The 26,299-nt window shown below is 35.0% G+C and overlaps 1 protein-coding gene across 1 annotated transcript in view; it reads right to left on the reverse strand.

Moving 5' to 3' along the window:
* The window catches only part of LOC106875009 (uncharacterized), a 149,036-nt gene that overhangs the window by 101,908 nt on the left and 20,829 nt on the right, over nt 1–26,299 (reverse strand). Inside the window, exons 13-28 of the mRNA XM_089359092.1 lie at nt 25,616–25,917; nt 23,087–23,384; nt 21,903–22,009; nt 20,612–20,722; nt 19,765–19,813; nt 19,205–19,392; nt 18,607–18,705; nt 17,210–17,267; nt 15,795–16,162; nt 13,031–13,190; nt 11,001–11,143; nt 9,136–9,187; nt 6,659–6,697; nt 4,365–4,564; nt 1,467–1,691; nt 146–206 (exon numbers count right to left, since the gene is read on the reverse strand). Coding sequence (XP_089215218.1) covers nt 146–206; nt 1,467–1,691; nt 4,365–4,564; nt 6,659–6,697; nt 9,136–9,187; nt 11,001–11,143; nt 13,031–13,190; nt 15,795–16,162; nt 17,210–17,267; nt 18,607–18,705; nt 19,205–19,392; nt 19,765–19,813; nt 20,612–20,722; nt 21,903–22,009; nt 23,087–23,384; nt 25,616–25,917 — 2,460 coding nt within the window. The remainder of the gene's footprint in view (nt 1–145; nt 207–1,466; nt 1,692–4,364; nt 4,565–6,658; nt 6,698–9,135; nt 9,188–11,000; nt 11,144–13,030; nt 13,191–15,794; nt 16,163–17,209; nt 17,268–18,606; nt 18,706–19,204; nt 19,393–19,764; nt 19,814–20,611; nt 20,723–21,902; nt 22,010–23,086; nt 23,385–25,615; nt 25,918–26,299) is intronic.

Raw genomic sequence — 26,299 nt, forward strand, 5'->3', positions numbered from 1 at the left:
TTGATATTCCACAAAGTTAATATCCAGGACACAACATTTGACCTAAATGTAGTCTGGACCTCGTTACAGAAGCTGTAGACCTTGTTATATTATCGCTCTCTTATTAAAACTGACTTTTACCTGACTCACAGAAATCAATACTTACTTGTGGTAGTTACATTTGGACAAGAACAACAGCCATCTTCTCGGAGAAAAGGTATGGTTCCCTAAATGTAAAAAAAAAAAAAAAAAGAAAAAAAGAAATGTGATGTGAATTTTCTAACAGAGTACATGATTGATGACTTTAATTAAAAACATTTCAGCTCTGATCAAACTATCTTTATTTTTTGGCATTGTATATCCAGGAATACATTATCCTATGTTTCCTTCGATCCCACAAGATGATAAGTGCAATGTGAAGTAGATTTGATTGCTTCCCCCAGCAAGTTGCTATGTAAGGATTTCTATGTTAACTTCATCTATTGGTAAAAAATGGTTTCAAATTTTGGCATAAGGCCAGCAGTTTTTGAGGAGAAGGATAAGTCAATTACATCAACCCCAGTACAGGACTGGTACTTATCTTAACAACCCCAAAAAGATGAAAGGCCTCAACAATATTTGAACTCAGAACATAAATGCAGGAGAAATGCTACAAGCATTTTATCTGACATGCTAATGATTCTTCCAGCTTGCAATTATCATAAAGTTAAATGTCTAAATAGTTCCAAGAGAAACCAATGAACATCGCAATGATGATTCCAGAGAAATCATTAGCATGCCAGTTATCTTACAATTTATCACAAACCAACAAAGACACTGCTACATGGCAAGTCAACTTGTAAGAAACAGCAGCCGAATTACCTTCAAAATACATCCTATCAACTTAAAGGACAAAGGATATTTAAAAAAGGACATGCTGGATAATGTAATCAAGGTTCTCATTGCTGAAAACAATGTGAGATAGACATGCCTAGGAAGACTTGATCTCTTCAATTACAGCTGATATGAAGCAAACAAAAACCACAATCGTAATTCATTGCATGAATTCATCATCAGCAGCAGCAGCACCGCCACCACCACCACCACCACCACCATCATCGTTTTGATGTTCATTTTTCCATATTCATTGATGCAGATTTTCTATGACCAGATTCTTTTCCTGTGGCTTTTCAAACAAGACAATATTTCTTCATGACCAGACATGTTTCCCAAAGAAAACTGGAAATGACTAACATTGCAGACAAGGAGACACACACACACACACATATGGCTTCTTTCATTTTCTCTCTGCCAAAATCTACTCATAAATCTCTGGACAGCCTGTCTGTTACCATAGAAGAAGACAGCTGCTCAAGGTTCCACATAGTGGAACTGAACCTACAACCATGTGGGTGAGGAACAAATTTCTTAACCACACAGCCATGGAACTAAAAGAAAATGATTAATATAGAGACAGTGAGTTTAGCAAAAAATATGCCAATACTTACATTTTCACATAATGAACAAGGCTCAGATTCACTTGATATACACGTTTCAACACCATGCAAGCAAATACAGATAAGAGTTGCATTATTACAGCCAACCTTTGTAAAAACGTTGCCATTTTCACATGTATTTGGTGTAGTTGTTACATTGCAAGTTGGTCTCACTTGTACAATTGAATTATTGAAGCATGTGTATTCATAGCAATCTTTGATCCACACATCACCAGGCTGGAAAGAATTATTATTATTAAAATTACTGATAACGATTGAAAAAAAAATTTTAAAGTAAATTAAAAGAAAATAATTAATTCATCAAAACTATATTTACCACTAAGTTAATTATAGTTGCCACCACTCAATTTTAATAAGGTAACCTTATCTAGCCACACTATAGTTAATGGGATAGTTCAGTTGTGTTAACTTTTAATGTTTGCTGTTGTTGTTGGCACTCCATCGTTTACAACGTCGAGGGTTCCAGTTGATCTGATCGACGGAACAGCCTGCTCGTAAAATTAATGTACAAGTGGCTGAGCACTCCACAGACACTTGTACCCATAACGTAGTTCTCAGGGATATTCAGCGTGACACAGAGTGTGACAAGGCTGACCCTTTGAATTACAGGCACAACAGAAACAGGAAGTAAGAGTGAGAGAAAGTTGTGGTGGAAGAGTACAGCAGGGTTCGCCACCATCCCCTGCCGGAGCCTCGTGGAGCTTTAGGTGTTTTCGCTCAATAAACACTCACAATGCCCAGTCTGGGAATCGAAACCGGGAGTCCGCTGCCCTAATCACTGGGCCATTGCACCTCCACAACATTTAATGTAGGGAGCATAAGAAAGTTAATTGTAAATACAAAGAATTAGACAATCACTGTTGTTGTTTATGAATATTTTCAGTTAACATTTTGATGTTATTGCATTAAATATTTTAACTTTATCTGAACTGTTTTTATTCTTGAGTGTGGCACCTGTCTATAACTGAAGCGTGACTTGGATGTATTTAACAGATGCTATTATGAGGAATATGCAGTGAAGTCCAGATGTGGGGGCATGCACCATTGCAGTGCATTTCTGCATTCACCATTTGTTAGTATATTCCCGAGTCAGCCTGTGTGGCCTTTCAGGCAGAGTCCCAGTCAGTCCTCATCTGTCATGATCATGTGGCATGTGGTCAACCAGCACATGATGTCAACCCAGCCAGGTCCCCAGTGAAGAGTACATGGTAAGCAGGCTCTAACTCAGAAAAATCAAGCACCACAGCCAGATAGTTTGAGCTGGCATTCCTGAATCCTACAAGTAACATGATGCATCCCAGTTTCTGAGTAGAATCATTGGTTGGATACAAAATCCAACTAATGGTAAACCATAATCCTGTGAAGCGTCCTGATACCAAAGGAGCTCATGTGGCTCCTAAGGGTACAAGACAGTGTCCAAGTCTCACAACTATAAAATAGGACAGGGAAGACCAGTAACTCAGAGACCTGAGCAATATCTGAGCAATATACAGTATAACTGAATTCAAAGTCCCAGAGTCCCAGATGTGTTGTAGGGTATATTCATATGCTTGACGCATATAAATATATGTAAAATCATCACTATCATCATCATCATTGTCGTCATCAGCATTATCATTATCATCACATCCATGTTTCATGCTGGCATGAGTTGGATGGTTTGATAGGATCCAATGGCTCCAAGGACTGCATCATGCTCCAGTGTCTGCTTTGACATGGTTTCTAAATGCTAACCCCTTTACAGTACATACTGGGTGCATTTCTCATACCAACAGCACTAATGAGATCAGCACAGAGCTAGCAAAACTACAAGACCAGGAAGAAGGTAACAGTTTCATGCTAGAGTACAAGGGGCTAAAGTGTGAGAGGAGGACAGAGCAAGTTTCTTGTAGAGGACCTACATGGCTACTCACATTTTGGAAGGGAGGGTGAGAATGATCAGTTGGAACCAATATGTACATCTGGAATGAAGGAAGAAGAGGAGGAAGGGGAGGGAGGAGGGGGAGGAAGGGAAGGAGGAAGGAAGGAACAAATGAATAAACAAAAGCATATGCCTACATGCATGCACACACACACACACACATATATATATATATACATATATTTATGTACACATATATATGTACATATATATATATATATATATATATATATATATATATATACACATATATATACATATATATATACATATGCATATACATACATATACATATACATACATATACATATATATACATATACATACACATACATACATATACATATATATATATGTGTATATATACATATATATATATACACATATATATATACATACATATATATATATATATATATATATATATATATATATATATATATATATATATATATATATATATATATATATATGTATACATATGCAAATACATCCTAGCTGAGGTAAATCTCTAAGGAGGTTTTAATTTTCTTCAAAGACATTTTCAACTTTTATAATATCACTAATAAATATCCTTGATAAATGCATAACTGACACAATTCTCTTTTTTTCCTTCTCTCTGAAATGCAGTCTTTCAACATAATGAAAGGAAACAAATATGTATTAATTTCAGCGCTTATTGGTATTTCCAAACTAGCTGGATTCTTCAATGAAGGATTTAATAGGGCATGGTGATTTTTTTTACTAAGAATTTATTCTGTGTACTATAAGACCATCAGAATTGATGCTATTTGTACAAATTAAGCTGAAGGTTTATTAGGTGAATAAATGTAAAGTGTCTTGACCATGAATTACTTAATAAGATATAAACAATTGGTATTTCCCCTAGTAGGCTGCAACATTTTGAATAAAAGATACAAGGATTTATAAATTAATAAATGAAGATTTGCAAATGAATAAATAGCTACTTTTCTAAGGTTTCCTTCATCATCAAGGCATATACAAGAACCAGGATAAACACAGTGTGTTCCATTGAAAACTAAATTGACAGGGCAGTCACATCCAGTTTCACAGATGAAAGGGCCTGTTGGAGTACAATTTGGTTCGAGTAGATGACACTTGGTGCATTCTTTCATACAGTCTGTACGTTCAAGAGGCTCTTCACAAACTGAAATTACAAGTGAAATAAAAAAAGTATGTAATCATATTTATAAATTTTTACGTTGCAAAATCAAGAGTTTGAAACAATTTTAACAATTTGAAATATTTGATTCTACAGAGAGAAAAGTATGGTTACAGTGACCCTGAAGTTTCACCATACCAACTGAGAAAATGCTTTTTGCCCTACTCTCCGGTTGACTAAAGCCTTGTGAATGAAAATTGTTAGACTGAAACTCTGTGTGTAGAAGATTATTGTGAATACACAATACACACACACACATAAATACATAAATCATCACACACATAAATACATAAATCATCATCATCATTATCATCATCGTTTAACGTCCGCTTTCCACGCTAGCATGGGTTGGACGATTTGACTGAGGTTGGTGGAGCTACACCAGGCTCCAATCTGATTTGTCAGAGTTTCTACAACTGGATGCCCTTCCTAACACCAAACACTCAGAGAGTGTAGTGGGTGCTTTTACGTGCCACCTGCACGAAGTCCAGTCAGGAGGTACTGGCAATAGCCATGCTCAAAAAGGTGTATTTTACGTGTCACCTGCACAGGAGCCAGTTCGGCAGCACTGGCAACGATCTTGCTCGAATGTCTTTACACGTGCCATCCGGCACAAGTAATAAGATGAGAAAATAGAGAGGTAATTCATAAATTATTATTTATTAATTAAAAGATTGACAAACATCCCTTACATCTGTTTCAATTCCAGACCTTCAGGAAATTAATTAATTAAATTAAAAATTATTTGGAAGCCGAATCTCTTCAGAGGTAGTTAAAGATATACAAAATAGGTGTTCAATTTCTGCACGTTGAGTATTAAATGTAATATTTGATATTCTTTGTATAGGTAACTAACCAGTACTTTCATAGTATTTTGCTATCCCTGAATGAGGTTTGTAACCCTTATTTGTGCTTCTCTCTCTCTCTCTCTCTCTCTCTATATATATATATATATATATATATATATATATATATATATATATATATATATATATATATATATATATATATATATATATATATATATATATAAATATACATATATATATATATATAATGTAACAATCTACCTATATACAAGATACTTTCCCAGTCTCTATCTACAAATTTTCACTGACAAGGCACTGATAAATCCAAGATTATTGTAAAAGATGCTCAAGGAAACAGGTTGACTTCTTTAACACTTGCAGTTTTATTACGTTTTCTTCATCAAATGTTACGTCAAGATTATATGAAAACAACTTACCACCTGTAGTTGTTTGGGTTGGCGAAATTGAAGTTGTCCATTGAGTTCCTGAGGAATATCCTGAAAAATTTATTGTTATATTTAGTTTGCTTACATTTTTTTCTCTAGATAAAAAAAAAGTAATCAGAAAACATATCTAATAGCATATGACAAAAATATCAACAACTTCTAAGACATTAGAGTCTTTAAATTAAGCAGTGATATATATATAATATATTTTTTGTTCACTCTGATGAAGCTCCATGTTCCAGATCAGATGTGTTGCAAAATATGATGAACATTATTCTCAGAATTTTCAATGGCAACACCAAGAAACATTGGAAGCAGAAACAGCTGTTAGATGGGATAAAGTCTTTGTATTAAAATATCAGGTAATTTCTCTGTCTTAAACGAAACAGAAGCAATATATTCCTAAATACTAATATATATAAAGATGGGTTGGTCATGGATAAACTATATTTTATCATATACCTGCTTGAACATGGTTTTCCTGAGACTAAAGAACAATAATAAAAATAATATAATTCACCAACATTGCTGGATGAATTTCAGCTCTTACTGATATATTTTTGTGTTTTCTTTAATACTGTATGTCTATAAGATAGACTATCTTTAGAGAAATACTGTTGTTCATCAGGCTTTCAAGAATATGCCTGCTTTAAGTATGATACACAGATGGCTATTTTAAATTATTGTTGCTTCTGTCACACATAACAAATTTTCACACATAAAATTTTAGTGTATCATATTTGAAAGGCATTAAAACTTTTACACTGAAAACAAGTCACGAACATTGTTTAACAAACGGATAAAAAAAAACGAGAAATACTTACTGGTGGTGGTGTAGACATTTGTGCGGGTAACTGGTGTAGCTATAATATAAATATAACAATTAAATCAATTAATATTGTCATCAGAAGCTCATTATTATCAGTATCATACAAGTGAGGGCTTATATCTTTGGTGATCAGGGTGGTTGGGAATCTGCAAGGTTCCTCAATTGGCACCAATTAGAGGCTCTCATGCATTAGGACTACATCAACCATTTATACACATATTTTGTATACTATGTATGTGGAGGTGCAATGGCCCAGTGGTTAGGGCAGAAGACTTGCGGTTTTGATTCCCAGACCGGGCATTGAGAGTGTTTATTGAGCAAAATCGCCTAAAGCTCCACGAGGCTCCGGCTGTACTCTTTCACCACAACTTTCTCTCACTCTTTCTTCCTGTTTCTGTTGTACCTGTATTTCAAAGGGCCAGCCTTGTCACACTCTGTGTCATGCTGAATCTCCCGAGAACTACATTAAGGGTACACGTGTCTGTAGAGTGCTCAGCCACTTGCATGTTAATTTCACGAGCAGGCTGTTCCGTTGATCGGATCGACTGGAACATACATTGCCGTAACCGATGGAGTATCTCGTTATGCTATGTATATTTTTCATCTCGTCTCCCCTTTCTTTCCTGTCATCTTTTATGTAACCTCACACATATTGTAAACCAGCAGAATCAGTAGCATGCCAGACAAAATGCTTTCTTCTGGTTTTGTTCTGAGTTCAAATTCTGCCAAGGCCAACTTTACATTCCGTCCTTTTGGGGGTCAATGAAATAGGTATCGCTTGAGTATAGGGGTTGATGTAATTGATTATCCCCTTCCCACAAAATTTCAGGCCCTTTGCCTATAGTAGAAAGGATCATCTGGCAGAATAATCACCATGCCAGAAAAATTGCTTGGCAGCATTTCTTCTGACTTTACATTCTGAGTTCAAATTCCACCAGAGCTGGCCTCTTCTTTCATCCTTTCTGCTTTGATAAAATAAATACTAGTTGTGCACTGCTGGGGTTGATGTAATCAATTTAGCCCATCCCCCAAAATTGCTGGCATTGTGCCAAAATTTGAAGCCATAGTTATTGTCATTATTGTGATTAGGGGTTAGTTGATACTATCAACCCCAGTGTTTGACTGGTAGTTTATTTTATTAACCCCAAAAGGATGAAAGGTGAAATTGAGCTCAGCAGGATTTGAGCTTAGAACATAAGAGTTGGAACAAATACTAACAGGTCAGATGCTCTACTGATTTTGCTAATCTACCACTAGAGTGTATGTCAGTCTTAAAATTTTATTCTAAATGTCACAGATTATGAAGCAAATTAGTCAATTTTTATGTACTAACCAAGTCAAGATGATCAAATTTTAAGAATCTAGAAAAATTTCATCATAGTGTTTTTTTTATTGGGGATGGGGAATGTAAGAACCTGTTTTCACTTAAATTTGTTCAAATATCAGCTCATTAACTCCTTTAGCACCAACCAACCTGAGACCACCCTTAGTGGATTGTACGTAATTAAATTAAAATTTTAATTAAAACATCTGTCAAAATATATAATTACAGCATGAATTATACCATGAGGTTTCCGTTTGTCAACACCAGTATAATATGCGCAGATATATAAAGTTACAGATATTTTACTAAACCCTTTCATTATGCTTTGAAGATTTTTGGAAATCTGAAATACATAGGCCATCTAATCATGAGAAATAATGTCACAAAAGACATTTGTACATATTTAAAATGCACATATACACACTTACACAGATGCACGCATACACACACATGTACATATAAATGTTACAGGCATTTTATTAATCGCTTTGAAAACCATTATTATGAAAACTTATTAAAATGCACACACTCTCTTTACTCTTTTACTTGTTTCAGTCATTTGACTGCGGCCATGCTGGAGTACTGCCTTTAGTCGAGGAAATCGACCCCAGGACTTATTCTCTGTAAACATAGTACTTACTCTATCGGTTTCTTTTGCCGAACTGCTGAGTTACGAGGATGCAAACACACCAGTATTGGTTGTCAAGCGATGTTGGGGGGACAAACACAAACACACAAACACGCACATATATATATATATATATATATATATATATATATGCGACGGGCTTCTTTCAGTTTCCGTCTACCACATCCACTCACAAGGCTTTGGTCAGCCCGAGGTACCACACAGTGGGACTGAACCCAGAACCATGTGACTGGTAAGCAAGCTACTTACCACACAACCACTCCTTTCATTAAATGTATGTGCCAAGAAAGAGCACAGACTCTTCTAAGGAAACAAATGCTACTCAATCAACGAAATAGAATCCTGAACTCCTTAATTGCTATATGAAATATATCCAATGATTAAAACTGATCTATATTGCATGAGATGATAAAGCATTTTTATCCAATGATAGCAATAAGATGCATGACATTTTAGCAACTGCAACAAAATGAATGTGAAAAATTCAAGAATTACTCACTTAAAGCCACGCATTGGCAACATTCCTTGTCACGGATCACAAGAGTTTCATTCTGTTAAAAATAAATAGTAAGTATTATAAAGGGATATCCAATTGCAGCTTTCAAACTTCTTAACTGCTGAATAACTTTTCTTCAGTATCAGTTTCTTGTCAGGTTGTAGGAGGGTGTATATGAAATAAACAAGTATGCAAAGACATTGGATCAAGATTTTTAAGGTTGTTTCTACAGATATTCAACAGAAACTATAACCAGCACTGATTTTTGCTACAACGTTTTGTATCAAGACATTACATATAAACAAGCAATGGGATCAGAGACGAAAGTGGGTAATGAGTGTATATGCCATATTTGGGGTGGGGGGTGGGGGTGTTGCCCCTTCATCAGCACCCATCTAACCCATTCTTGTCTCCGAGTACATTGCTTATACAGCCACCACATACAGCAGTGTTAAGTTATTGGATATACCAATTTACATATTAGACGCATTCCTGGAACTGGCATGTAAACATTAAAAGTTTGTAAGTACGTGGCACTTTGTTATGCAAACACAAAATACAATGAAGTATACTAAATGTTTTTAGTAAGTCAGTACCACGTCCTACTGTGTCAGCAGTGCTTGTTACAAACCTTTAATTGGATCAAGAATTCAAATATATAAGACAAATATGGTAACATAAGCATTAATCATAGGCAGCGAGCTGGCAGAAGTTTTAGCTTGCTATGAAATGCCTTGTGGTATTTCATCCATCCTTATGTTCTGAGTTCAAATTCTGCCAAGGCTGACTTTGCCGTTCAACCTTTCAGGATTGATGAAATAAGTATTAATTGAGCACTGGGATCGATGTAATCAACTTAATTACTCTCGGGTAAGAGTATAAAAAAATTGCACCCCTCTGCCAAGCTATGTTGAACCAGTGTGGCAGAGTAAGATCATCAAAGAAATATGATCTGAAGCTGAAATTTATGGCCATCAGACTGTGGTTGGTGGAGAGAACATGCTGAGGCTCTCATCCTGCAGTGGACTGAACATAAGCAATCTAGTCCAATCCAAAGCATTAATCATATGTCAGTTTGATCAGAATTGACTTAGAACAATACAACAAGGGTCTAATGATGGTGAGGTGAAGACAGATGAGAAAAATTATTAAAACTTTAATCAGACACTGCTTAATAATTCACTTCTTTAAACCTTTAGCATTTAAACCAGCCATATCTGGTCAAAATATTCTGCCTGTTTTTTGTTAAGACCAGCCAGATCTGGCCTCTCACACTGACCTAAAAATATCATCCTGAAAACCTAACATTTATATCATTAAATTTTCAAAGCTATGTGATAATGCATGACTAATTCAAAACAATTTGAATAATAGCAATTACATTTCACACAATAATCTGAATGTTAAAGAGTTATGTTGTAAATAATACTTCTTTAAGAATAATACTTCTGAAAGAAGAATTATTGAAAGACCTTAACTCTTTAACATTTAAACTAGCCATATCAGGCCCAAATATTCTACCTGTTTTATGCTTAAACTGACCAGATCTGGCATTTCACACCTATCCTACTGTCATTCTAAAAATAAACAATCACGTTATCAACATTCCATGGCTATGAGATAACGCTTGAATAAAGGTGAATAAATAAGCATTACTTTTGACATTTGCAATCTGAATGCTGAAGGGTTTAGCAACAGGTGATATTAATTTTGTAACAGTGAACTAGACCACAATTCATGTAACACTAAATATAAGATTTGATAAAATCACTCTTTACATTGCTGTTATTTGCTTTACCAGTCCCAATCAAGAAAAATGAAAGGCAAACATAATTCAGGCAACATTTGAGCTCATAAATATTACTTACATCTGCACACTTCTTGTTACAAGCAGGTACTCTTTGAAATTCTCCATCAATGCATATTTCATTGAAGCACTCGTTCAATATGCGAGTTTCATTCTCAATACAACGGAGTGGGGTAGTTGTTCTGGGAGTTGGTGTGGTGGTTTCTATTGAAAGAAAATAATATTATAAACAAATACATGAGTGCAAGTGCGTGTGTGTATGCATCATTATTGTCGCTTTAACATCCAATTTTCAATGCTCAAGAAAACCTACCCACATAGTAGAATTGTTATCCTAAAATCAATTGAGCACTGGGGTCAATGTAATCAACTTAATTACTGTCAGGTAAGAGAGTAAAAAATTGCACCCCTCTGCCAAGCCATGTTGAGCCAGTGTGGCAGAGTGTGTGTGTGTGTGTGTGTGTGTGTGTGTGTGTGTGTGTGTGTGTGTGTGTGTGTGTATGTGTGTGTGTGTGTGTGTGTTTGTGTGTGTGCACATGTATACATGTGAGAGAGCAGCACACGCCATCAAAATGACATTGGGGTGCAAATGTACAAAACCCAATATAACCATCATGACTACCCGTCTGAAAAGGGTACACCATATGTATGCAGTCGGTTAGGTTACCAATAATCTGTCCATGCTTGGTAGTAAGGCGGGTGCTTTTTGTTGGACAGCCTGCAAGAGGAAAAGCAAAACCCATCAAAGGCTGGATGAACTCAGTAGTCAATAACCATCCAACAGCTGGGAATGAGAGTCTGCTGGTCTATGTTTAGACATTTCTTTTGGAAATCTCTGACATAACACTTGCAATTTAATTAGTTTGCAACAATGTAAATTAGTTCTTTTGGGGCAAATGTATACATCGTTCAGAGAGTGGGATTGGCCCCATGCAAGGTCTTTCCTCAGTTTAATAAGCTTCAGGTACAGGCATCACTTGATTTTTAACATTTCTCTTATATGATTCATACTATGGCTGGACAGAGCTGAAAAAAGCAAAAGGCTCAATGAAGATATGTGTCAGCATGGGTGGTAAACTCCCTTCAGGGTGGTAAGCTCCCTTCAGGGTGGTAAGCTCCCTTGATACCTGATTCAAGAAGCACCCATCATTACCATATCTGTGCAAAAGTGTACAGGTGCATAGCAGGACTAAAAAGCCTTGCATGTGCTGCTCTTGCTTCAGAGAACAATGAAGAGAAGGACTTGCTTGAAATCAAGATGTATGTATGTATGTATGTATGTACGTATGTATGTATGTATGTGTCATCTTTATCATCATTTAACGTTTGTTTGCCATGCTGGCATGGGTTGGATGGTTTGACAGAAGCTGGCAAACCAGAGGATTGCATGAATCTATACTGACTGTTTGGTATGGTTTTTACACCTGGATGCCCTTCCTAATACCAATCACTTTACAGAGAAGATAAGGTGCATTTCACGTGGTACCAGTACCAGTGAGATCTATATGGATATGGCTTTCATGGCTAGATGCCCTTACTAAAGTCAATCACTTTGCAGAGTGAACTGGGTATGTTTTATGTGACAGCAGCACTGGTAAGATCTATTTTGGTATGGTTTCCACAGCTGAATGCCCTTCCTAATGCCAAACACTTTACAGAATGTATTGGGTGTGTTTTACATGGCACCAATACTGGCACGGTCTGTTCTGGCATAGTTTCCATGACTGGATGCTCTTCCTCACATCATCCACTTTACAGAGTGGACTGAGTGCTTTTCACATGGCACCAACTTTGGTGAAGTCTGTTTGGCTTAGTTTTCACTGATGTACAACTGTGATGGCCAAATAATTTTAATTGCCAATTATTTAATTAATTCTAGTCAATACCAAACATTCATTTTTAAATACAGCTTACATTCTGATTCAATTGCAATCAAGGATTGACTTATGAAGCAGAATTTAATACAACTCAGCAATGAAGGACTTATTTAGATATCTTATTGTTATCAGCCAACATGGGAAAGAGGTAAGAGAAAATAATAACATAACAAGATATTTTGAATTTTTGAATAAAAGGTAAGTCTATACACACCATGTTCACTACAGATATAGGGTTCAACAGCTGTGAGTTTAGATGGTTCATCTGATTGCATTGGTATTATCATAATTTTCATTCGGCGAGCAACAACACCATCCCCATTATTAAATGTAATTGTTGTAGTTAATCTGCCATCCTCTGGTTCTGTGATGACCTGAAAAAGTAATTGTTCCAAGATTATAATTTTTATCATCCTTTTTTAACGTCCACATATTGATGCTTGTATGAGTCAAATACAGCTTAGTGAGGAAAATTTTCTATGGTCAGATGCCCCTGCTGTTGCCAACTTTTCCAAGCACCGTAGTATTTCTCACAGCAAGACGTGTTTGTTCAGGATATTGGAAAGGACTAATACTGCTTGTATGACAGTGACACTCATTTACAACTATCATGCAATGTCAAGAAGAGGAGAGACGAACAAACATACATACATACATACATACATACAAACAAACAAACAAACAAGTGATCTAAACGATTAGGTATGCTAGATAAGTGGAAGATGTCTAGTTGGTTAATGCGTCATCAATAGGGTAGAGAGTAGTAAGAATGGCAGCTTTATAGATTTGTACTTTGCTGTCAAGTTCGATGCGTCTTTCATTCTATAGGTGATGACAGAATTTGCCAAATGCGTTGGTTGCCTTTGCAAGACAGTTAATGATTTCATCATCAAGGGAAGCACTCAAATTCACTTTACTACCAAGATATGTAAATGACTTCACATAATTTTGGTTTTTCTCATTAACCTGATGCATAATAAAGTCGATATAAGAGAGATAATAGCCAAAGAGATATTAGATATGGGTAGTCTAAAACTTTGCTGTTAGCTAAAATGCAAGAAATATTAGGTTGTCAAGAAATTTCTTGCAGTTTTTAACCTTTAAATTCAGATACACATATCTCGGCTCAAACAAAACTTTATTAAACGAAATAAACACCATCAGAATCAACACACTTTTGCCAACGTGAAACAAGTTTATTTATGCCAGTAGCATAAAAATCCTGTGTTCTGGTGGCGATGAAGTCGTTGAAGGCGTGTTTGGCATCGTCTTGGTTTTTGAAGCATTTCTCATGCAGGAAGTTGTCGAGATGCTTGAAAAAGTGGTAGTCGGTAGGCAAGAGGCCTGGTGAGTATGGTGGATGAGGCAGAGTTTCCTAACCCAATCCGTTCAACTTCTGAAGGGTCAGTTGTGCGATGTGTGGCCGAGCATTGTCGTGGAGAAGAATGGGTCCTTTTCTATTGACCAATGCTGGCTGTTGTTGTCGGAGTTTCTTATGCATTTCATCCATTTGCTGACAGTACTTCTCCACCGTAATGGTTTCGCCTGGATCCAAAAAGCTGTGATGGATGAGACCAGCTGCAGACCACCAAACAGTTACCATGACCTTCTTTTGGTGCAACTTTGGCTTCGGGAAGTACCGTGGAACTTTGTTGGCATTCAACCACTGACACTGAACTGAGTGTCGCCAGTTGCCGTAAAGAATCCACTTTTCATCGCAAGTCACAATACGGTCAAGAAATGGATCGTTCTTGTTGCATAAAAGAAGGGAAGATGACACTTCAAAACGGTGTTTTTTTTTTTTGGTTGTCGTTCAATTTGTGTGGCACCCATTTCTCAAGTATTTTTGTTTTACCAATCTCTTTCAAGTGGTTGAAAATTGTCGTATACGTTACGTCTGATTCAGAAGCAAGCTCTCGAACAGTTGTGCGTGGATTGGCTTCGACTAAGGCTCTTAGTTGATCATTGTCAACATCCGATGGTCGACCACTACGCTTATCATCTTCAAGACTCTCGACACCGCTACAAAATTTCTTCAACCACCATTGTGCTGTACGTTCATTAGTGGTTCCTGGGTCAAATGCATCATTGATATCGCAAGCTGTTTCAGCAGCTTTTCAGCCTAACTTGAACTGGAATAAGAAAATTATTTGAATTTGCTTTTTGTCCATATTGTATTCAAGTTTCTGGAAAAAAATGGTCTAATTATTCAAAAAGACAAAGAGTAACACGATTAGATGCAGTGAAAAATGGGCTTTAAAATTATATAAAAAGCCAAAGTAATTTAATGAAAATTAATTTGAAAATACATCATTTAAAATCAAAATTTAAAATTCCGCAAGAACTTTTTTGACAAACTAATAGATGCCCAACTGTAAAGGGAGGATTTAAGACTAAAGAATTAAGAATTAAGGTTTACAATGATAATATAAGAGGTATGGTATAATGTGATATAAATAGAGGATAAAAGATATAGAAGGAAATAGATACTAATAAGATAAGATAAATTAATGTAAAAAATAAAAATATAAAGGATAGAAGAGGCACGTAAATAAATAAATAAATAAATAATTTAAAATTACCAATCAAAACCTTAAAATGAGAGTAACGCTTAGAAATAAAATAAAACAAAATATGATAAAATAAAATAAAATAAAATCAGAATTTAATTTGGGGAGACAACAGGCCAAAGGGTTCTTATGTATAGACAGAGTATTTGATGCAGGTCAATATCAGTAAACGTGGTAAATCAGGTGTTATAAATATCATGTGTTGATTTTCTTTGTATTTAGACCAATGGAAGAACTTAAAAGACTTGAAGAATTTGTTTGCGAACACAAATTCTTCAAGTCCTTTAAGTTCTTCCAAAGACATTCAGCTACAACAATTTGAATTTATTTTTCAAACTTGATAGCATTAGTAGTCAAATAAATCATATAAAAAAAGAATATTTAACATATGTGCAATGAAATACTTACAACTTGTTTTGCAGCATAAAATTTTTCATCACCAAATGCTACTTTGATTTGTCTTATACGTGAGGCACTATACTTTAGTTTGACCCAAGTAACATCCTTTTTGGCAGATATTTCAATCGACTGGTCTTCATTCGTGCGTCCAATAACCCAAGATTTATTGCTATAAAATGCATCTATGGCATCTTCATTTGAAGATTTCATAATAAATTCTGTTCCAAAGTCTTTTAATGCTATCAGTTCTTCAGTACATGAGATGCTGTCACACTCACTCGTTTCAATGATGCATTCATTTGGACACAAGGGATCTTCATAAGTTCCATTAATTACTGTACAGTTTCTCTTGTAGGGAACATTTGGAGTTGTTGACTCTAAAAGTAAAAACAAAATAAAATAGAAATTTAATGAGAATAAAATTGTTTTATCATCACCATCATCGTCATTTAATGTTTGTTTTCTCTGCTGGCATGGATTGGACAATTTGACAAGAGCTAGATAGAGGGCAGTACCAAGCTTAATTATCTATTTTGTCACGGTTTCAACAGCTGGATGCCCTTCCCAATACCAACCACTTTACAGAGTGTACAGGGTGCTTTTTTTTTTGTGGCACCAGTACCAGTGGGAGCCACAAAATATATTGTGAATTTGCTTGTGGGGCTTGAATGCCACATCTGCTATAAGCCATATGCCTGTATTTGATTAATATTCATTAAATGAGATAAGTTTAAGTGTTGTGAGAACAAGTAAGGTCTGATATTTTAGGCAGAGCTCTTTGAATTAAAAAGTGAAAATGCATACTTTTCTTACAAATTTTATTTTTTGTTTTTTCTGCTGATTCAGACAGTTATTTATTTTTTAATTATATTTCAAACTTTAACACATCAAACTAGTACCCACATCAAGTGAACTAACTGTGAGTTTTTTTTTTTTTTGTTTTTTTTTGTTTTTTTATCAAAACAACTAAAACACAACCAAAATTTAAGTGCAGCATTTTTCTGTTCTGAAATCCTCACTCTGACATTATACTTCTCTTCAGAGAACTGATAGTTCATTTTGCTGTATTCCCTTTCAAAGACAGAATTGGTTGGATGGTTCAACAAATCAGAAGATTTTGTTATGTTTTTTTAAGCTAATGTTTAAAACATAAAACCTTCAATCAAAATTTCATGTTATTTCAATCACTTTAAAACTAGAAATTTATGTCGTTGAACCAAGGACAGTTTCAGAGATGTTGGTATGAAATGAGTTAACACAATGGTGCTACCAAGTATTGAACTTATGTCAAAGACTTGTTTTCAAGTAGATATTTTTCCCAAAACCTACAGCACTAAAAATAGAAGATATTAAAATGAACTTTTACTAAGATCTCTTGCAGTTAACAATACAATATAAAACAAATCGGCTTTAACAAAACTTACGGATTTGTACACATTCACAGCACCTGTCTTCGTTCTCGTAGAGATTTAGATAAAATCCCTGAAATAAATTTGTTTTAAATTTGTAGATTTATTGTGAAAGTTAATGAAGAGAGAATAGGATTATTGAAACAATGCCATTGAAAACCTGAATCATTAACAACATTGAAATATCATCTAAATGCAACACATTTAAATTCTTTTCATAATCAAAATCATTAACTAACCTTTTCCAACCAAGGATAGTTATTCTAGTATCAGATATTTGAAATTACTAAATGACTAGTGGATTACAATTCTATCTTTTTTTTATGACAAACCAATAGTATTCTTTTGCATATTTTTAATGTGTCAAATATATTTTCTTTCGTACATACTTCTATATTATATATCATTTATTTTAAAGTAATCTTTGACATTTGCTTCTTTTCACTTTACTAATGATTAATTAGAAGTGTGACAAACTATCATACCTTATCTTTTCAATCTTTTATTTCGGGATGGTCATTTGGGGTGGGGGTGGCAACTAAACCACATGCACTGTATTTTTTTCTTCACTTGTTTATTACTGTTCTTATTTTACTATTCTGACTTGTGTCCACTGTCTGGAAATCTTTCGTCACACATCTGTGACCTCTTCAGTGACACTTTTCGTTTTTGTGTGTAAGTGGAGCAAGAACACACAGGAAAATGGAAAGTGTCACTAAAGAGGTCACAGATGTGTGACAAAAGATTTCTAGACAATGGACATGAGTTAAAATAATAAGATAAGAACAGTAATAAATGAGTGAAGAAAAAAATGTATAGTGTGTGTGTTTATTTGGCGAAAAAAAAATGACCATCCTGAAATACAACAATATCGGTTTCAACACACGATTCCACATCAGGAATCTTGCAACACAAATTGATAGCCATATATATATATATAAAGGGTAAAGACCCCCTTCAGTCATGAATGAACAAGGGATTGCACCTAGAAAGTTACTCTCCAAGGCACATGTCCAGGCAAGGTTGTTTGTGGAAGACCAGCAGTCACCCATGCATAACAGCCTTCCCTTTCCACACCACTGATTTGGTCCAAAGGAAAGGCAAAGACCAATACAGCTTGGCACCGGTGATGTCACAACTTCACAACTTATTTCTACAGCTGAGTGCACTGGAGCAATGTGAAATAAAGTGTCTTGCTCAACAACACAACACACAGCCTGGTTTAGTAATTGAACTCATGACTGTGAGCTCAATGCTCTAACTACTGAGCCATGCACTTTCTTTACATATATAAATACACACACACACACACACACACACACACACACACAATGGGCTTCTTTCAGATTCCATAATCGAAATCCCTTCATAGAATGACTTTAGTGGATTCTGTGATAAAACATTATACTCACTGGTGGACATGTTGTTATGGCACAAGTCTTCTTACATATAGCATCCTGTGATTTACATTGGCATTTTATGCAATCATTTACTTGCCAAGTATCACCATCCTGAAGAGATAATTGGAATATAAACAGAAAAAGAAAATATATATATATTTACATATCAGTGCGGTAATATAAAGACATAAATCAAGAATAATTATTTTCAAGGTGTGCTTCTAAAATACTATTATTTAATCACATAAAGGAGGGAAGCACACACCTGGCACACCTAGAATATACACCCCTGTCCATCTTCATGTTCTGAGTTTAAATTCCACCAAGGCTGACTTTACCTATGATTTCTATTTTACTCAGGTAGGCCCTCATAGCTATTCAATGTTTAAAAAAATCCTTATATTTATTATAATTAAATATTATTAGGAAATGTATGAAAAAAATTGTTAAAATATTTCGTGTATTGTAGAAATATAAGCAATTTATTGCAGATAGCTTTTAACAACAAAGTCTTATATGGACTCCAAGGGTATTATGCACCCCGGTTGAGAACCATTGAACAAAATGAAGAGATTATACAGAGCAAAAGATATAAACATAATTTGCTTACATCATGAATGGTTCCATTGAATAAACATTTGCAATCTTTTTCATCCGACCCATCTCCACAATCGACAATCCTGTTACAACGATGATGGTGGGGCAAACATTGGGAACAATCATGACAAGGGAATGTCCCAGATGGACAATAACAGTTATCACTGGTGGTAGTAGGAGCTGATGGTGCTATAGTGGTTTCTGAAAACAAAGTAAAATTACAGTCAGACAAAAAACAAAAAAAAAAAATTGGTCTCATTTTCGACAAGGCACAAAAGACTCTGCACTTAAAAAAGATGAAGAAATTCGATGTGATGCTGATACATTTTGATCTGAGTGCAAGGAAAACATTTGAAAAGATGTCAAAAACTTGAACATCTAGGAATATTCAAAGGGAAGCAAGAAAAAGGTGTCCAGCCATAGAAACCACACCAAATCAAACGCTGAAGAACATGCAGTCCTTAGACCCATATGGATATTAAATGATGAGTGTGTGTGTGTGTGTGTATGTATGCATGTATGTGTGTGTGTATACATGTATAGCTTTGTGAACAGTTCAGAAATATAACTTACTTGGAACACATGAGCAACATTCATCTGGAGGAGAAACCAGCTCAAAACCCTAAGAAAAAAGAAACAAGGAAAAGAAAAAATAATTTGGTGTAAACAAAATTAAACATATAATATATAATTCAATGAACAAATTTTAAAATATCCTTTATATATAAATGTCTTGACTAATGACTGACATAATTCATTATTAAAAGAAATTCACTTTCAGCTGCGACCAAATATTGATGCATGCTGGTGTGGAAGCTTTTTCATGGTCACTTGATCTGCTAGAAACAGCAATGAAATTTATGTATTGGATTTTGGGGGACCCCAGATAAGGCTTAGCTTTTAAATTTGTGAATTGAAGCAAGAAATACATTGGAAAGTGGAAACAGGACCAAAAATACATGTGAGTGCATGTGTTTGTGTTTGTGTGTGTGTATGTATTTGCATATTTTTATATGTGTTTGTGTGCATGTTTTTGTGTGTGTGTCTATGTCTGTGTCTACTTCAGATCTGTCTTCAACATATGAATTCACACCAAGAATCCTACAAACCAAATACAAGAGCAAAGATTCATAACAACAGTACGGAACAATTATGTTTATAACTTAATTGTTCATCTGTCTTTACGTTCTGAGTTCAAATTCTGCCAAGGTCGACTTTGCCTTTCATCCTTTCGGGGTTGATAAATTAAGTACCAGTCGCATACTGGGGTCGATCTAATTGACTGGCACCCTCCCCAAAAATTTCAGGCCTTGTGCCTAGAGTAGAAAAGAATATAACTTAATTCTGAATTTTAAAGCTTTTTAATTACTATTTATTTATCTAGTGTAGAGAAAATGTTCTGAAAACGGATATAACTCACTTCAGCACAAGATTCCAAGTTGCAAATATGTACACACTCCAATGTACAGTTGTATTCATATACACATTCTTTGTTGCATTCTTCACCTTTCTGAATAAATTTCTCATGTGGCTGTATATAAATATATAGAAAAATAAGCAGAAATTTAGTTGGAACTAGAAGGAAATTTGAAAATATTTTTAATGTTTAGCATGAAAGATAGTTAACTGATGTTAAACAGGAATTTATGGATTTTAGTTCACCTAAATATTAAGCATTTAAGGAATGACAAGGATAATAATTAATAAAACAATTAATAACAAAGTGGTGGATAAAGACCATGGTAATGATGAGGAAGAACAGGGGATGGATGAGAGTCATCATCATCATTATCATTCAACATCTGTTTTCCATGCTAATGTGGGTTGGATGGTTTGACCCGAGGTGGTGAGGCCAGGAGCTAGACCAGGATCTATTGTCTGTTCTGATATGGTTTCTATAGCTGGATGTCCTTTCTAACGCCAACCACTTTACAGAGTGTATTGGGTGCTTTTTACATAGCACCAGCACCAGTGCTTTTTACATGGCACATTAAAAATTGTGGTACTAGTGATGATGGTGATAGTGACATGATGACGATGGCTCTTGACAACAGCCAAATATCAGGAATTGCTAGATGAGGCTCTTGTCAAAAGATAGCACATGCCCCCATTCCTTATTTCGATAGGGAATGGGGGCACATGTTACCATCAGCTGATGCAACTTTCCTTTGGGATTGGGGTGCTATTTCCTGAGGAAGATTAGTTTGGTGCCTAAACAATTGAAGAATGCCATGAAAAAGATAAAAACTAACTTAAGGTGACTGTATTTGATAAGAGTCCACAGACAGAACCCTACTGCAGGTGAAGATTAATTCAGTCCTTGCTGGTGAACTCAGGCCGAGCATACAAGCTAAGGGGTGAAACACTAATGACCCTAACATATCTGTTTATGATACATAAAAAGTTTCCAACTTTAGAATGGATTTAATTGCTGTCAGGAGAAGAGCTTGCAATAATTTAAGTAGCCCCTGCAGTTTCTACATGGAACAAACCATCTTGTATGTTTATTTCTTCACATCATCATGATGAAAGTACCAGACAAGAGAAAAGAGAAGAATAGTAAGACATATAGTTCACTTTAAGTATTTTGAAATAATGTTAATACTAGCTTTGATGATAGAGGCAGATGTTTAAATTTGTAAATTTATCTAACCCACATGGAAGCAAAAATGTTAACAAAATGAAGAAGGCTAAAAGAGAGAACATCTTACCTTGAATGGATGGTTTCCTTTATCATCAGTACATACACAGGTTTCTTCCTTTATACAAAAGCCAGTGGCATTATATATCATACCCTCAGTACATTGACAGCAATAACCTGAAAAATATGATAGAATAATAAACTTTCCTTTTGTTGCATCATTGTCTACACTTCCACTTCTCAATATCAATGTGCATTCTAAGGAGGCAAGCTAGCAGAATCATTAGCATGCAGGGCAAAATGCCTAGCAGCATTTCATCTGCCTTTACATTCTGAGTTCAAATTCCACTGGGGTCAACTTTACCTTTCATCCTTTCAGGGTTGATAATATAAGTACCACTTGAGCAATAGAGTTGGGTAATCGATTTACTCACAAACCCGAAATTGCTGGCCAAGTGCCAAAATTTGAAACCGATACTAATATGTTCCCTCTCTCTCACTCTCTGTCTTTCTCTCGATTTTCCTCTCTCTCTCTCTCTCTCTTTCCCTCTACTCCCCACCCTCCTCAGCATGGCTGAGTTTGTTTTTGTTGCCACATTGGTTTTGCATTCTATCTCACTCCATAGAATCTTAATCAAGTGTCTTCTGCATAGAACCTTGACCAAGTGCCTCAAGTTGACCAATGTCTTGTGAGTGGATTTGGTGGATGGAAACTGTATAGAAGCCCAGTGTGTGTGTGTGTAAAAGAGGAAAGTGTCCATTGTCTTTTTTATTAGCATAGACAGAAAAGATAAGACAAAAGCTCTTACTTTTTTAATGGCACAATCAGAAGGAGGATAACATCCATTACCATTTTAATGGCATAACCATATAAAGAAGACAAAAAGCAGCACCTTTGGATTTCTGTGTATGGCTTCTAAGTCTTTGGTAAGGATAAACTGTAAATCATATTTTGCTGCAATAGGAAACAATGCACCACGGTGCAGATCTATTCTCTGACTTGAGAGCTGGTTTGTACACTTGCAACAAAGTGAACTTTGCTAATGGCATCCAATTTGTTTATCAAACTGGTGTCAAACCAGATGGAAATTCAGAGTATACAGAAACAAAACTACTGCAATGCATATATCCAGCATTGCATTCTTTCTGTCAATTTGCTGTTTTATCTCTAGAAGCAAATTTTCAATAGATACAAAGCTTAAAAAAGCAAAATAAGTAAAAAAAACAAAAAAACAAACAATAGTATTGCAATACCTGAGCTGTCAATTTGATCAGCTTTCACTTTGCATTCACGTCCAGCAAGGATATCTTCACAAGTTGGTGTACAGCGGCATATGTCATGAATTTCATTCGGTTTGTCACAAAGAGAAGTTGTTGTTGATGACAAAGTCGATGTATGCGGTGTAGTCAATAAAGGCCTCTCACAACCATTAAGAATCAGTTGGACTGTGTACACTTTCTCTGTACTTACCAAAGGTTCTAGTAGAACAATTTTCAAAGCTCTGATGAAGGTTTTCGGGGGAAATTTATACAGTACATCTCCTGTAAAGTACTGCAAAATTCAAATATATAGTAAGTTAGATAAATTGATGAAAAAAAAAATTCTCAGACAGGGGTTCTTGAATAATAAAATAATAATAAAATGTTCTTTTTTTATGAGGTTTTGTGGTTTTAAATTTTTTTCTTTATCCATACACATACAATTATATATATATATATATATATATATATATATATAGATAGATATATATATATATATATATATATATATATATATATATATCATCATCATCATCATCATCATCATCATCATCGTTTAACGTCCGCTTTCCTTGCTTCTATGGGTTGGACAATTTGACTGAGGACTGGTGGAACCCGAAGTCAAATCGTCCAACCCATGCTAGCATGGAAAGCGGACGTTAAACGATGATGATGATATATATATATATATAATTGCATGTGTATGGATAAAGAAAAAATGTTAAGTATATATATATATATATATATATATATATATATATATATATATATAATCAGTAAAATTTTCAGTACTATATATTTGGAAACTAAGAACAATGATTTTTTTAATGGATATTATATATTTATTTAATGGCCAAGGATTATTAAAGAAGAAAATAATAACCAGCAGAAATGTGCTTTTCATTTTCACACACACACACACACACACACACACACACACACACACATGCACGCACGCACACACATTGCTAAGAAAATCTTAAGTGAGTTGAACAGCGGAAAGTCTTCGGAGAAGGGACCCACCTCAGCCAAGTATTTCGACCCTTGGCCTCTTACACACTGAGGGGCCAGGCTGCATCCAGATCATAACTCCTGGATGCCCTTCTGCTGACACTGTTAGCCATTTGGATATCAGATACTTCTGCATTTAAACTGCTTGGAGATTTCATCTAGTTGGAACTCCTTTCCACTGACATAGCTTTCAAACTTATACTTGTCATGGTAAATACACACACACAAACAAACACACATAGTATAAAGAGGGAGTTGAATTAAGGGGCAATGCACAGCTGAATCTTTGATACATAAAATGTAGCCTGACCCAGAAAGTAAAGGTTGTTTGCATAACCATCATGGGAAATTATCCTGAGAATATTTGACAAAGAAATCCAGAGGCTAATAATTCTAGTAGAATGCAAGAAATATTTAGATTTCTTTAATGAAAGTACTACATTTATTCATGTATATTGCACATTTTTCTACCAAATTTTTAACCCCCAAAATATGATAAAGCCAAATTTTACTAATATTTTCATAACCATATTTGGGATAGCATGTTACATTTATTGTCCAAGTTGACAGGTGTATAATAAAGAAATTTAAATCATTATAATAATGTTACATATTTTTATGATATTATTAATACATTAAATATTCATTGTATTTCCTGTATCCCTGTAAGATTATATGACTCATTGTTTTTTTTTTTATTTCTTACTGTCTTAGAAACAGATTAAAATGATTCAGAGATAAAATTTAAAACCAAAAGCAGAAACAAATGATAAAATGAACTTGATTTCTGTTTATATGCCATCATGTACACCACTTTATGTATATATATGTATATATATTCTGCCACACATTTTGTATTTCAGTAATCTAGCACACAAAAGCATTCCAATTACGACCACTCAATTTAATATGTCTTTTATCATTTATCTTTTATTTGTTTCAATCATTAGTCTGCAGCCATGCTGGGCCACTGCCTTGTAGAATTTTAGCCGAATGAATTGACCCCAGAACTAATTTGTGTGTGTGTGTGTGTGTGTGTGTGTGTGTAAGCTGGATAAGTTGATGGCATTTGTAATAAGAGAGTTATATATAGCTTTATCCATAAACATTATTGGTTTCATTGAAGGTGCCTCTCTGGCACCTTCGTCTTTATTTAATATCATTTTAGTTGCTGTGTTTAAAAGACATAAAACTTGTCTGCCTGCCTCATGGTCTCAGTGGATGAAATGGAAAAGGTGTTGCTCTGGAGGATTTTGTTTCCTTATTTGTTTGATGGGATTGAAAAACAGCCTCAACATTATCATTTAACCTGCAAGAACTAGCAACCAAATTACCCTCAAATCACACTATGTTGTATTTAAAAAAAGAAGGCACTTTGGAAAATTTAGTTCTAGAGAGACTTTATCTGAAAGAAAACAATGGAATGGATACAGCTAGAATATTTTTGCGCAACAACAAAGTCAAATTTGAAAAATATCATAAAAACTCAGTATACAATGGAAAACAACTCACAGACTCTTCTTTATTCTGGTCCACAGCAGCCCATTCTTCATTATCTTTAGTCTTAATAAAAACTGCATATTTCTTGGCATTTGTTACAAGCTTTTGACTAAGTACTTCAACAAGTGGTTCATCATCTGTAGCCACAGTGACAATAAGTAAAGGATGCAACACTAAATCAACTGGAACGGCCCAACCAGGTCTGTTAACTCTGGCATCAGAAGCTATGCCTACTTTAGTTGGGTAGCCTTGTATTCGCTCATCAGGTATCAAAAGTGGATCCATAGATGACATCCAATCCACAACAATACATTCTACAATGCAAATGTAATACATTATCACAAATTTCAGAATAATAGGTACAGATAATAAGTGGTAAAGTTATTTTCAGGATGTTGTTCAATCAATTCAATGGTGATCAAATGTTTGTACATTATCTCTAACTTTGCATTGTGTTTTTAATAGACATTTAACCCTTTCACATTTAAACCAGCCATAATCAGCTCAAATATTCTACCTTATGTTCAAACTAGCTAGATCTTTTCTCTTCTACAATACCATCATACTGTACAGGGTGTCCACAAAGTCTGGGTACATGGAGTAAATAAAATCATAGCATAAACAATTAAATATAAGAAATAATAATTTCTTAAAGTATGTGTTAATCCCCACGTGGGTACATGGAGTAAATAGAAT

Source organism: Octopus bimaculoides, chromosome 10 (assembly GCF_046866305.1).
Source record: "Octopus bimaculoides isolate indiv1 chromosome 10, ASM4686630v1, whole genome shotgun sequence".
Classification (NCBI taxonomy): Eukaryota; Metazoa; Mollusca; class Cephalopoda; order Octopoda; family Octopodidae; genus Octopus; species Octopus bimaculoides.